Source organism: Schistocerca americana, chromosome 1, assembly GCF_021461395.2.
Source record: "Schistocerca americana isolate TAMUIC-IGC-003095 chromosome 1, iqSchAmer2.1, whole genome shotgun sequence".
Lineage (NCBI taxonomy): Eukaryota > Metazoa > Arthropoda > Insecta > Orthoptera > Acrididae > Schistocerca > Schistocerca americana.
This window is the reverse complement of record NC_060119.1, coordinates 943,346,409-943,360,881: the sequence shown is the minus strand read 5'-3', so window position 1 is coordinate 943,360,881 and position 14,473 is coordinate 943,346,409. Positions and strand designations below refer to the sequence as shown.

Genomic DNA, 14,473 nt, shown 5'->3' with positions numbered 1-14,473 from the left:
CAAGAGAGCTTCTACCATGTTTCAAAGGTAGAGTAAAAGTGCTAGTAGAAGTAAGGGCTTGAGGACAAGTTGTGGGTCATGCCTGCATAACTCAGTCAGTAACAGCATTGCCCATGAAAGGCAAGATTCCAGGTTCAGGTTCCAGTACAGCACACAGATTTAATCTGCCAGGAAATTTCATATGTTTTCTTGCTTATTTCATCGTGTCTCTCAGACAGTGCAGCAATGTTTCTTGCCTTCAAGATAACAACAACAGTTTTGATCAAAATATTCACACTGCCTCTTTATCTTTTGTCCTCATATTGTCCCATGTTTTTCTGCTTCATTCAAACTACACTAGTTTGCACAGTGGTGGATTGCAAATATGGGCTAAACAAAAGAGACTTTTCTTCTCTCTTTCATAGTTTTTCATAAAATTACTAATTTTAAAATACTTCCCTTAATCGCAGAGTCAGTAAAAGCTCTACCATTATCTTTGAAAAAAAAAACTGCATTTCAAATACTGGCTCATCCAGACAGTTACAAATTGCAAAATAAATAAAATGAGATAAAAAAGTGTTACGATGCACACAAACATTTCAGTAGTTGTGAGAGCAAGTGATCAATTCTGAATGCAAGCTCTCAGAAACCTTGTGTGATTTTGCAAGCTAGCACATATTCCCTAAGAAACTGGCTGCCAACATTTATATGCATTACTTTGTTCAGTCAGCTTCAAATAATCTAACACTCACCAAGAAGAGGACGCGAACGTCTATGCTGACAGCATTTTGTGGTACTGTTAGCCAGTGACACAGTTCCAGAGCTGGTTCCAACACCCAATGGAAGTGATCTTGGACGTGTCACTGGTAACCAGAGCAAAGGTTCCACTGACATGTCTTCCCAAAGTGCCCCACTGCTTGGAGTTGAAAGAGAAGTGGCAGGTGTGTCAGGTGATGGAGTAGCTGAGCACAAGCCGGGAAGCAGTACATTCTGAAATGCAAAACAGGTACTTATAAGAGCAGTACTCAGTCAATATGAAATGGAAATTCACAAAAAGCACTCATGACAGAAAACCACTCTATTAGCTATAAACAGCGCATCAACACACTGCCTCAGTTCATTAAAGATGATCAACAAATCTGATTAACTGGTGAGTAGATCAGAGCTTCTAATTAGTTCATCCCCTCCAGTTATTTCAAGTACTATCACAGGAGGTGAAGAGCAAATAGGGGACTAGCCAGAGAAAATGTAGGAAGCACTCACTTAACAAAAGTAGAGCCAGTCAGGGGATTCCGAGATACTGACTACTGCACTCTGAAAACTTATTTCTATTGCTGTCATAGAAGATTATAGGATGTTATCAGAAAACACAGGCAACACTCATCTGACAAAAAACAACAAAGGGACTTTCATATCTATCTATGTGTACATCTACACTCAACAAATCACTGTGAAGTGCATGGCAGAGGGTATGTCCCATTGTATCAGTCATTAGGGTTTTCTCCCCATTTCATTCATGTATGGAGTGCAGGAAGAATGACTGCTTAAATGCCTTCATATGTGCTGTAATTAATCTAATCTTGTCTCAAAATCCTTATGGGAGTGATATGTAGGGTGCTGTAGTATATTCCTAGAGTTACCATTTAAATCCGGTTCTTGTAGCTTTGTATGTAAGCTTTCTCAGGATATATCTAAAAAACAAAGATGATGTGACTTACCAAATGAAAGCGCTGGCACGTCGATAGACACACAAACAAACACAAACTTACACACAAAATTCTAGCTTTCGCAACCAACGGTTGCCTCGTCAGGAAAGAGGGAAGGAGAGGGAAAGACGAAAGGATTTGGGTTTTAAGGGAGAGGGTAAGGCGTCACTCCAATCCCGGGAGCGGAAAGGCTTACCTTAGGGGGAAAAAGGACGGGTATACACTCGCACACGTCTGTATATGTGTGGATGGATATGTGTGTGTGTGTGCGCGAGTGTATACCCGTCCTTTTCCCCCCTAAGGTAAGTCTTTCCGCTCCCGGGATTGGAAAGACTCCTTACCCTCTCCCTTAAAACCCAAATCCTTTCGTCTTTCCCTCTCCTTCCCTCTTTCCTGACGAGGCAACCATTGGTTGCGAAAGCTAGAATTTTGTGTATATGTTTGTGTTTGTTTGTGTGTCTATCGACGTGCCAACGCTTTCGTTTGGTAAGTCACATCATCTTTGTTGTTTAGATATATTTTTTCCCACGTGGAATGTTTCCTTCTATTATTTTCTCAGGATAGTTTACATTTGTCTTCAAGAGTCTGCCAATTCAGTTTCTTCAGGATCTCGTGACACTCTCTCACAGATCATGCAAACCTGTGACCATTCATGCTTCCCTTCTCTATAATTGTTCAATACCCCTGTTAGTCCTATTTGGCACAGGTCCTACACACTGTAGTAGATCAGAGCTTCTTATTAGAAGCACAAGAGTGATTTGTAAACTATCACCTTTGTAGACTGATAACATTTCTCCAGTATTCTGCTACCACACCAAAGTCTACTACTTACTTTACCTACAAGTGAGCCTGTGTGCTTGTTCCATTTCATATCCACAGAAATAGATTCTGATATAATAGAGGATTGGAATGACTCCTTACCCTCTCCCTTAAAACCCACTTCATTTCGTCTTTCCCTCTCCTTCCCTCTTTCCTGATGAGGCAACAATTTGTTGCGAAAGCTTGAATTTTGTGTGTATGTATGTGTCTGTTTGTGTTTCTATCGACCTGCCAGCGCTTTCGTATGGTAAGTCACATCATCTTTGTTTTTAATCCCCCTAAGGTAAGTCTTTCCGCTCCCGGGATGGAATGACTCCTTACCCTCTCCCTTAAAACCCACTTCCTTTCGTCTTTCCCTCTCCTTCCCTCTTTCCTGATGAGGCAACATTTTGTTGCGAAAGCTGGAATTTTGTGTGTATGTATGTGTCTGTTTGTGTTTCTATCGACCCGTCAGCGCTTTCGTATGGTAAGTCACATCATCTTTGTTTTTAAATATAAATAGATTCTGACTATGACTCATTGATGTTATAGTCATAGGACATTATAATAATAATAATTATTATTATTATTAATTTTTGTTTCGTTTTTTTTTTTTTCCTTTTTTTTTTTTTTGTTACGTGCACAATTTTATGTTTCCCTGCATTTAAAGCCAATCTTTGCAATACTTTGAAATCTTATCAATGTTTGACTGAATATTTATCCAGTTTTTTTCAGGCAGTACTTCATTATAGATAGTTCCATCCTCTGCAAAAAGTCTGAGGTTACTATTAATATTGCCCACAAGGTCATTAACATAAAGCATGAAAAACAACAGCCTCAACGCACATCCCTGGGGCACATCCAAAGTCACTTCTACATCTGTTGATGACTCTCCATCCAGCATAACATGCTGTGTTTTCCCGATAAAAAAATCTTCAATCTGGTCACAAATTTCCCTCAATACCACATACAATTGCACTTTTGGCACAAAGTATCAAAAATGGCTCGAAGCACTACGGGACTTAACACCTGAGGTCATCAGTCCCCTAGACTTTGAACTACTTAAACCTAAGGACATCACATACATCCATGCACGAGGCAGGATTCAAACCTGCGACTGTAGCAGCCGCGTGGTTCCAGACTGAAGCGCCTAGAACTGCTCGACCACCGCGGTCGGCGTACGAAGTATAGATGTGATACACAGTCAAGTGCTTTGAGAAATCAAGAAATACTGCATTTACTTGGCTTCTTTGATCCAAAGTTTTCAGTATGTCATGTGAGGAAAGTGTGAGTTGGGTTTCACATGACCAATGCTTCCAGAATCCATGATGTTGGCATTGAGGAGGTAATTCTGTTTGATATATATCGTTGTGTTTGAGCTTAGAACGTGTTCTTAGATTCTACAAGACACTGATGCCAAGGACACTGGACACTAGTTTTGTTGATCACTTTTACTACCCTTCATGTAAATGAGCATTACCTGTGCTTTCTTCCAACTACTGGGGACAGGTTTTTGCGAGGGATCTGTGAGATGATGTAGTTAATGAAGGGTGCTAACTCGGCCACAAACTCAAGATTGAATCTGATAGGGATTCCATTGGGACCTGGAGCTTCATTCAACATTAACTATTGCAGCTGTTTCTCAATACCATTGACACTAAAACTTATTTCACTCATCTTTTCAGTGGTACAAAGATCAAAGTGGAGCAATTTTACTGGTTGTTTCTTTGTAAATGCTTTTGCTTTGCTACTTTCAATTTCAGTTCCTGTCTCATTCACAAGTGAATGGACACTAATTTCAGTGCCAATTAACAGCCTTTACATTTCACCAGAATTTCTTTGGGATTTTGTGAAAGATCATTTCAGTGTCTTCTGAAGGCTTCACATGTTGCCCTCTTGACAGCCAAAACACATTTCATTTAGCATCTTTCTACCTATAGCTCTATGCCTTATTTTCCATCTATTATACAGCAGTCCCTGTTTCTCTGGAAGTTTCTTTACAGTGATTGTATACCACGTCGGGTCCTTCCCGTTATGAACTGTTCTACTGGATATATATCTATGCAGTTTGTGGTCAACTATTCTTTCAAACTTGATCCACAGTTCCACTACATACTTGTGTCCTGTGCTAAAAGTTTTAAGCTCCTCACTGAGATATGGCCCTACTAACTTTTTTATCTAGTTTGTTTTGGTGTGTGTGTGTGTGTGTGTGTGTGTGTGTGTGTGTGTGTGTTTTCAGAGCTTATGTGCACTCAACGGCAAGCATGTCACCACCCTTACCGTCATTGAAACAAACAAATGTGGATAAAGTATCCAAAATTGTTTCATACAGCAAGGTGGAAATCCATAAAATGATACTCATTCACCACTCTCACCTCGCTCGCACTGAGCCACACAATCACTCTTATCTCATATGCCCGAAGACAACTGAGAAAGGGTGAAAGGTGCTATGCCTGTGATTAAAACAATGTAATATCACACAACAACCAAAAAATAATAATAAAAAGGGGGGGGGGGGAGGGGGAAGGGAAATTTGAGTGGCTGACCACTTATAAGCTGCATGGGTGAGCCAGTCTCCCCATTAACACATTAAGAACATATCCCCAAAAATTTAGGAAACAAGTTGGACATATCACCAAACCTTAAAACTCTCACCACATCTGTGTGTATGTTACCTGAAATAAAGGGCAGATGTGCTGGCAAATCTGCTGCTGCCTTCTGGTCAGAAAATAAACCACAGTCTCATATAATGTGGTGCACAACGATATGTACACAACAAGCACTACAAATTGGAGGGTACAAGAAACCATACATCATATGGCTGTGGCCTATGTGAAGACAATAAGGAGAATCTTGTCCCATCCACATGGCTGAAAAGAGGTACACCACTGCACAGTATGTTTTGCTAGACAGAGCTTATTGTCCATCACTTCCAGCCACTCATCTTCCCATCAGCACATGATGCTGTAACTCAACAGTCAGATGAGAGAGTGCACACTGATCTAACCAAGGATCAAGACATGTCTCCTTGTCTGCTACATCTGCCTATGCTCACAGCAGAAACACACCTCCTTCCCCAGTCATTGTAGCCAGAGGAGGGCAATTTTCTGAGCTGGATACAAGTGTTGCAGAGACCGAAGGGCACTCATGAAGTTGGAACAGATAAAAAATTTAGCAGGTATGGCACACCTCGTCTGCTCCAGTGCACTGAAGAGCACAGATAATTTGGTATCAAAGACGGTGATCTCTGAAGACAACCAAATCTTGAGGACACAATCATCAGCAAAAACAACAAAACAACCAACAGAGTCCCCTGTTTAGGTAGACCCATCTGTAAATACAGCTACATGGTTGTGGTGCCCATTTAAAACATCAGAAAACATCACATTAAAAACATAATCAGAAATGCAATCTCTCTAGTACTGCACTAAATCTAAAACTGCTCTGGGCTTCTGCAGTAATGAGGATGGCAGTCAGTTAAAACTCAGGATTTGAGCCTGTACATTTCCCACATGAAGGGACACCTACACATTTCGCACAGACCCAAAATGGCCTCATTACCTGTGGGTGATTCATAAAGAGGCATTCCATAGCAGGATGAGCAATGGTAAGGTACGGTGCGGAAGTGGGAGCGTGAGTAGCTGACACATCTGACGAACGATGAGAAGCTGCTGCTGGATGGTTAGTAGCAGTTCACCAGCCTCTCAATGGGTATGGGGCTGGTCCTGCAAGCACCCATGTCCAGCCTAATTCCGTCATGGTGTACAGCGTAATGACTTTCAGGTACAAAGATCTTGCTGATCCGTACACTGTGCACTTATAACTCCAGCCGCAATTAAACAAAATTCCTATAAAACTAGAGCAGATGTGCCCTGTCCCTTCCCCATAGTTTGTGTTGAATACTTCATGTGTCCCATAGAGAAGCACTTTTCTGTCAGAATATGGCTGCATTGCATAATCGTAAAATAAATTATGTTTAGTTACATCAAAACAGTGTGCTCAGTGAGTAGTGCCTGACTAAAAATCCAAATATCTAGAGTTCAATTCCCAGTTCAGCTTGGAGCTTTTTTTTTTCCTTTAACACTTCTTTTGCCATCTCTTCCAATGATTTGTTAATGCGAGAAATGTTCAGTTACACCAAGTCCCCATGTCACATGAGTCCATATTACTATTCAGATCCCCTTAATAGTTGACTGGGTAAGTCTGTTCTAAGATTGGAGGGAGGCAAGGTTATACAATCTCCAACAGGACCTCTTGGAGTGGGAATGACATTGTCACCACACTTATAGGTCTTATGTTATTTACAATCAATTTTGGTGTTACATTATACCATCTTCAGGCCCTGAGTACAGTAAACACATCACTTTTCATAACTATGTACATGCAGCATCAAATTATCTTCAGTTTTCAAAATTGATCATCGTGAATTCCGTTAAACTAAAATAATTTGTTTACATATGCACATGTGATCAGCAAAGTGATGAAAACTTAACAAAAGACAAGAGCTGTGGGTAGTGTCTATACTATATCATATTTATATCTAAAAACAAAGGTGATGTGACTTACCAAATGAAAGTGCTGGCAGGTCGACAGACACATAAACAAACACAAACATACACACAAAATTCAAGCTTTCGCCCCAGATCACGTAAGAAACAGATTGACCATCCTTATGGAGGAACAGGCAACCGTAAAAATAGTTTTCCCGTCGGTCAACAGATGTCACAGGCGACGCTACAATGCTAACTGACCTGTCCATGTCGCGGAATTGGCAACGCTGTATCTACGGTGACGTGAATGATGCTGATTTGCGTTCGGCTAGAGCGCTGCGCGCGAAATGCATTCGTCACACTGCTGACTGTAGCTCATGACTGGTTGTGGTTTTTCCAGAGTTTTCAATCTGAGAATGTAGATTAGCTCCTGTGATTCTACAAACCAAGTTTATTTATCACAATCATATGCGAACTGAAATAAATGAAACGTAACACACAAACATTTCTCGCGAGTTACTGTTTAAATGCAGACTGTATTGCAGTCGCAAGGGTTTTACACTCGCCTTCCATGCCGTCTACTTCCTCTTTGCTATACAGCTCTTCTGATACGGATTATGGTGGTAAAAAAGATCTCCACGTGCAGGTTAACACTAGAAAGTTTTCAAAATGCGCACTCGGTTATGATGCGAATTAAGGCTGGACATATTTAAGTGACAGTCATTTCAAATTTAAATTCTTTTACTTTGCATGTAACTTATCGTAAATGATATAAGAGTGGCACAAAACGATGAATTTTGAACTGTTGTTGAAAGGGGGCTGCAAACGCGGTAATATACAAGTGAAAGCGTGTTTTTCGAGCATATTTTGGCGGGGTCAACTTTGAAGAGCCACAGACGGCAAACCACAATTATGTTAAAAATTTATTTTGTACAGTTTAAAGATAACCCGCAAATATTCGCAACAGACGTACGCTTTTATCTGCAATACAGTTATTACTGGGGATATCCGCACTCGCGCAGACCTGTTATTATAAGTAGTGTTGTTTTCAAGTGAAAGCTGTGTGAGGATTATTAGCGCACAGATAAAAAAAAAATTAAAATATGCAGCGTCTATAGTTTGCATGTTATGCTCGTTCTCTTCTATTCTCCTCCCTTCATTCCAGTATAAACGCTTGTTCACAAGTATAAACGAATGGCAGTGAACATTGGCGAATTATCTATGAATACTCTTTTGCAGCAGTGTAAACGAGGTTTTACACTCGTTCCCTTCGTTCGCTCTAGTATATACCAGGATTTAGAGGGATCGATGATCTAGCAGTTAGATGACGACTATTATTCATTTATTTCACTGTTGCGATTTCAGCTCTAGAGCCATTTTCAAGTACCAAGGGAAAGGTCTTGTAAGGTAATGCTTCTTAAATTGTTTACCAAATGTTACCACACTATGCTTTGTATTTTGTTATCCATATGTTACATTGGTTTCAGTTTTCACATTGCACACAAAAATGCCTCTACACCCAAAATTACAATAGTGAAGTGAATAAACAGTTTTAAAAAGTCCAAATCGCAGCAAAGATTTTATTTAAAAATTATATGATATGATTCTTGTACAGGAAGGGCTGCCACGTTATATCGAATATAACATTGACAAAATTTAAATAGGATTGAATGCTTATGGCTCTTAATTAATTCTTACTCGTAACTAATTTATTGATTTGCCTGAATTTAAAATCCACTCGCGTAACCTTTCTTTATCTTTGACGGGAAATCTGAACATTTTTAGTTCAGGATTTGTTCGTCTACTCCTTCCACAGTTGATATACTCGTAGGTCCTCGGTATGACGACTCGATCCTCTACCACCGGTATGTCAGAAACAGCTGTACTTCACAGACGCCAAATAGTGGAAAGCTGCACGCGTTCGGCCGATGTTGCCACATATTTCACAGAACGGAGTGCCATCTAGTGGTTGATTCCAGAAGTAAGGGTGTGACGCTGTTGCCGCCTGGTGGCCGTTTCCTGACAAGGGTTGCCTGCTAGACCAAGCGATCGGGCAATCTGTTTCTTACGTGATCTGGGCTTTCGCAACAAACTGTTGCCTCATCAGGAAAGAAGGAAGGAGAGGGAAAGACAAAAGGATGTGGGTTTTAAGGGAGAGGGTAAGGAGTCATTCCAATCCCGGGAGCGGAAAGACTTACCTTAGGGGGAAAAAAGGACGGGTATACACTCGCACACACACACGTGTGGATGGATATGTGTGTGTGTGTGCGCGCGAGTGTATACCCGTCCTTTTTTCCCCCAAAGGTAAGTCTTTCCGCTCCCGGGATTGGAATGACTCCTTACCCTCTCCCTTAAAACCCACATCCTTTTGTCTTTCCCTCTCCTTCCTTCTTTCCTGATGAGGCAGCAGTTTGTTGCGAAAGCTAGAATTTTGTGTGTATGTTTGTGTGTCTGTCGACCTGCCAGCACTTTCATTTGGTAAGTCACATCATCTTTGTTTTTAGATACATTTTTCCTACGTGGAATGTTTCCCTCTATTATAACTATATCATATTTATAATTATTGCTCCAAAACTGTGCAGCCTATGGCATAGATGTGTTACGTAAAAGCAGTGAAGGCACACAAATTGATCATCTGTACATGGGATTATTCAGTAGAATCAGTTTTGACTACATCAGCCCTAGGAGAGAGGCTGTAAAACATTGGAGCAGTCCCCAACAGACTGTCTTTGCTTCTCATTCTGTCTGGTAAGTCGCCCTTGACCTGCAGTTCTGGGTGACTTTTCCATAATTCTCCCTATTTCCTAAACCTCAACAAGGCTTTCCCTTCATACCTCTTCCTTCCTTTTCAATCCTTAAACCTAAATAAGGAGCCATTGGCTCCGAAAGCTTGCGCATTTTGCTGACTTTTATGTGTTTACTCCTGCCACCACTTGGTGAAAAAGGTATTTTGTTTATACACCTACCTCAGATATTAAATAAACTTTTATGAACATGACAGCAAGTCCCGCATCAGCCGTAACCAAAACACACAACACTAGAGCAGGAAAAGATGGCTAAGTTTTCAAAGTTCAAAGTTCTCTGTATAGATAATTCAGAGACTTCATTCAGGTAGGTCAAGGATCAACATTCAACACTGCAAATATTGCAAACAAGTCTGTGCCAATTTGTTCCAATGACAATAATATGTCTGGATCCTCCCTTGTTACAATTGTTCAAAAAAAAACATGGAATGCAGTTTCCAGGGCTCTTGGGTGTCCAGCCGGTTGCATTGTTGAAGTCCCACGATATTTTGGCAAATAGCCTTTCTGATGGAATGGTCTGTCTGCTAATTGTCAGTGTTGTTTATGTTCGTCAGTTGGGCTTCAATTCCCTGTGCCGATAGTCCGATTATGGCTGCAAACATTTCAATTGTGAGCACCGACGCTTAGATTGTGGCCACCGGCAATCCGCTTGCAGGCACCGACCCAGGTCCACACAGTCCCCGGTGTCGCGCCTTTTGGTGGAAGATGCAGAATCCCGCGGAGTGCCCCCGGTGCCCATCGTGGAAGGATCTCGTGTCCACTTGAGGTGTGACTCCTAGGTGGAGCAACGTAATGGTTTCCATGTCTTGCTGAGTTGAAAACCTGTGTCTCGGTTTATGAGATTGTCCGTTACATGAATTTCAATGGCTTTCTTGAAGATGGTGTCCTAGTAGAAGCTGTAGGGGGCCAGAATCTTGGTCTCTTCATATTTCGCGTTCTGTCGAGTTTCCAAGCAGTGTTCTGCCAGCGCCAATTTGTTGGGCTGTCCTGGGTCCGTTTGGCGTTGGTGTTCTTTGCACTAGAAAATGTGTTCCGCAAGAACAGGTACAGCAATCGACAGATCCAGACAGCCCTCAGATGACGGAAACACAGCAGAAGCCCAGATGAAAAACAGTCTAAAGATGAGGAACCAGGCCTTGCCTTTCTACTGTATGCAGGCAATGTGACGTCAAAAATTGGGAGACCGCTAAAACTACACAAAATTGACATGGTCTCCCAACCACCATCCAAGATACGCGCCTTACTGGGGTCAGTGAAAGACGGATTTGGCCTCAAGAAAGCGGGTGTATATAATATTCCATGTGGTTGCGGCAAATCTTACATGGTCAAACAATCCAAACAACCATAGACTGCTGCAAGGAATACCAATGCCACACATGCCTAGGCAAGCCCAAAAAATCAGCACTGGCAGAACACTGCTTGGAAACCGGATGCAATGTGAAATAAGAAGATTCCAAGATTCAGCCCCCCAACGGCTCCTACTGTGACAGCATCTTCAAGCAGGCCATTTAAATTTGCATAACGAACAATCTCATAAATCCAGACACAGGTTTTCAACTCAGCAACGCATGGAATCTACGACTTAACTATATCAAGGAGTCACGCCTCAAGTGGACACAAGATCCTTCCACAATGGCCGCCGGGGACACTCCACGGAATTCTGCACCTTCCACCACCTGGTGCGACGCCATGGACAGCATAGACCTGGGTCGGTGCCCGCAAATGGATTGTCAGTGGGCGCAATTGAAGTATCAGTGCTTGCAATCAGAATGTCGGCGGCTGCAATCAAACTGTCAGCGCAGGGAAATCGAAGCCCGACTGACGGACACAAATAACGCTGACAATGAGCAGACAGACCATTCCATCAGAACCACCTGATGATGGCATAAAGGTTATTCGCTGAGATATCATGGGACTTGAACGATCGCATCCGGCTGGACACCCAAGAGCCCTGGACACAACGCATATGCCGGGAAAGCCTCTGATCACATGGACATGCAGTTGCATGTGAGAAAAGTAGAATCAGTATTGTCCATTAATATGTATGAGTAAGGCTTCCTAAGCTTTCTGAAATTCAGAAACCTCAAACCTGAATAAATCATCATCCATTTTCAAATCAACATCTGGTCATATTTCATGCAGTGTCCAGTGCTAAAGGAAAACATCAGTTTTTTTCTTATTGTTAGGATTTTATGCAGCCATTTATTAGAATGGTTCCAAATTACTTTGGTGAGATACTCAGTCTAAGGAATAACACAAAGCATAACCAGTACACCAGCAAAAGCTGACTTGCACTGTCATATGGCAGTAGCAGTCAGTCAGTGTGGTGTGGTCCAATACATGAGATGTGAAAGGTCAGGCAAGAAAGATGTGGTGAAAACTTTTTGTACCATCTCAGAAGTGTGATAAACACAAATGTTATGAAATAAATTATTACAGCTCTATTATTTCAAGCAAATGACATAATTAAAAATAACAGACCACAGCTCATACAAACATATCAGTGGCACACTGTCAAACAACAAACTGCCAGAATACACAACGGCACATATTTAGGAATTACTAAAATGAATTTAAAATCATTTCTTATAAATAAATATCTCTATAGGCTGAAATAATTCCAAACTACTGTAAGCACTATGAAACCAAAGTCTACTTGTTAATAGATCTGCAAGCTACTATCGTATATAAATTTTTGTAAGTAGTGAAAGAAGATACAAAATTAGGTACAGACGATGGAAGAACTTGTGCTGCATGACAGAACTGTTTGTTAGAAGCAGATGTGCACTTATGAGAAGCAGATATACACCATTGAAAATAAGCATGGAAATAATTACCTTATTTTGTACTGCGAAACTTGTAAAAACATTTATATTTATATAAATGAAAAACAAAATGCGTGCCTTGCAAAAATCTGGCATCCAAAAAATCTAAAAACTAATTACAGGAAAAACTGACAGTTTCTCAGTTCAAATATTTAGTCACAGTAGTTCAGGTGACTGGCCTGGAAAAGAATAGTTCTGAAATTTGTTGCCACAAAATGGAAACAGACTTCAAATATACAAAAGATATCTACAGCAAAAAATTAATCCCATAATACATAAAACTAAGATATTACAACACAGTCATCAAATCAGGATGCCTTTATGAGGCTGAAACACATTTCAAACAGACTGACAGGGCAAGATAAGTAACTGGAAAAAATTTTACGTACAAATTAGACTGAATAAGCAACTTAAAAAACTAAGAGCAAATACAGGAACTGAAAAGTATACAGCACTTCTTCATATGAGGAAAAAACGCAACTACAATTCTACAGGCATATTAGAACAATGGAACCAACCAGTAGACAGGTTGTGGAATTCTCTGAAAATTATCTATAATGTACTTATGTCTGAAAAGTGCTGCACAAATAGTCAGATCTTGACAAGATTTCAACATGATGCAAAAATTGGCAGTAGCTTTAAATATTTAGAATACAATGAGTTAACTCATACAAATACCTGGGTGTGACAATTTGTAGGGATATGAAATGTAAAGATAACATAGGCTCAGTCATAGGTAAAGAAGGTGACATGATTTAGTGCACTGGTAGAATATCCTGAAAGCAGTCTATGATGGAGACTGGTTACATAACAGTTGCATGACCCATCATAGAATATAACTGAATTGTGTGTGATCTGTACCAAATATGACTAACAGAGGCTACTGGATGTATACACAGAAGGGCAACAGGAATGGTCACAGGTTTGTTTTACCTGTGAGGGAGTGTCATGGAGATGCTACAGAAACTAAAATGCCAGATACTTAAAGATAGATGAAACTATCCTGAAAGTATTTGCTTACAAAGTTTCGAAAACAAGCTTTAAATGATAAATCTAGGAATATACTGTAGCCCCTATCTTTCTGTAGAGGACATGTGGTCAAAATTAGATCAATTATTAATTACAGCACACACACAGGTATTTAAAATCATTCTTCCCACACTCCATATCTGAATAGAATTGAGAGGGGTACCCTCAACCATGTACTTTGGGGCGGTCTGTAGAGTATGGATTTAGATTTAGAAGTCACAGTAAAGCTAAAATTGGTACAGTAAAATGGATTGGTGCAGTAAAAGTAGACCTGAAAAATGCAGCAAAAACACAACAAAATATGCCACACAAAAAACTTTTTACATGGAAGATTCACGACTGAACTGTTGACCTGACAGAAAAACTTAAGAAAACCAGAACAACCTAACATGATAATAGGAGAAGTGTACATTCTGAGAGAATGAGAGAAATTTGGGCACTATGGAAAGGTCAAACAAATCTCTGTAATGCCCTTTGTTGTACACTGTGCTGGTTAGTGATGCCCAGACATCGACGTCATCATCATCGTTATCATCATAATCAACAACAACATGTATTAACCTTTATTCATAAATGTGACATTATCAGAGCCAACAATTGATGATTACACGCAAAAAGAAATGTCGATAAATAAATAAATGCCAAGGCTTAAAAATGATTCTGAACACCATAAATAAATAACAAAAATGTTCTAATAAGAATAATTTTGCGATTTCTAAGTCCAAGTAAAATAAAACTGAATTATTTTAATCTAAAATTGAATGACAAATAAAAACAGACTTAAAACCTAAAACAAAGAGGTAACAGTTGGCAGCTCTATTGCGTAAGAATAGTGTATCTGT

The 14,473-nt window shown here is 40.3% G+C and overlaps 1 protein-coding gene across 1 annotated transcript in view; it reads right to left on the bottom strand.

The window, feature by feature from the left end:
• Positions 1–14,473, bottom strand: part of LOC124615614 — a 227,683-nt gene that overhangs the window by 56,250 nt on the left and 156,960 nt on the right. The window contains exon 7 of the mRNA XM_047143618.1: positions 732–969. Within this exon, the coding sequence (XP_046999574.1) occupies positions 732–969 (238 nt within the window). The remainder of the gene's footprint in view (positions 1–731; positions 970–14,473) is intronic.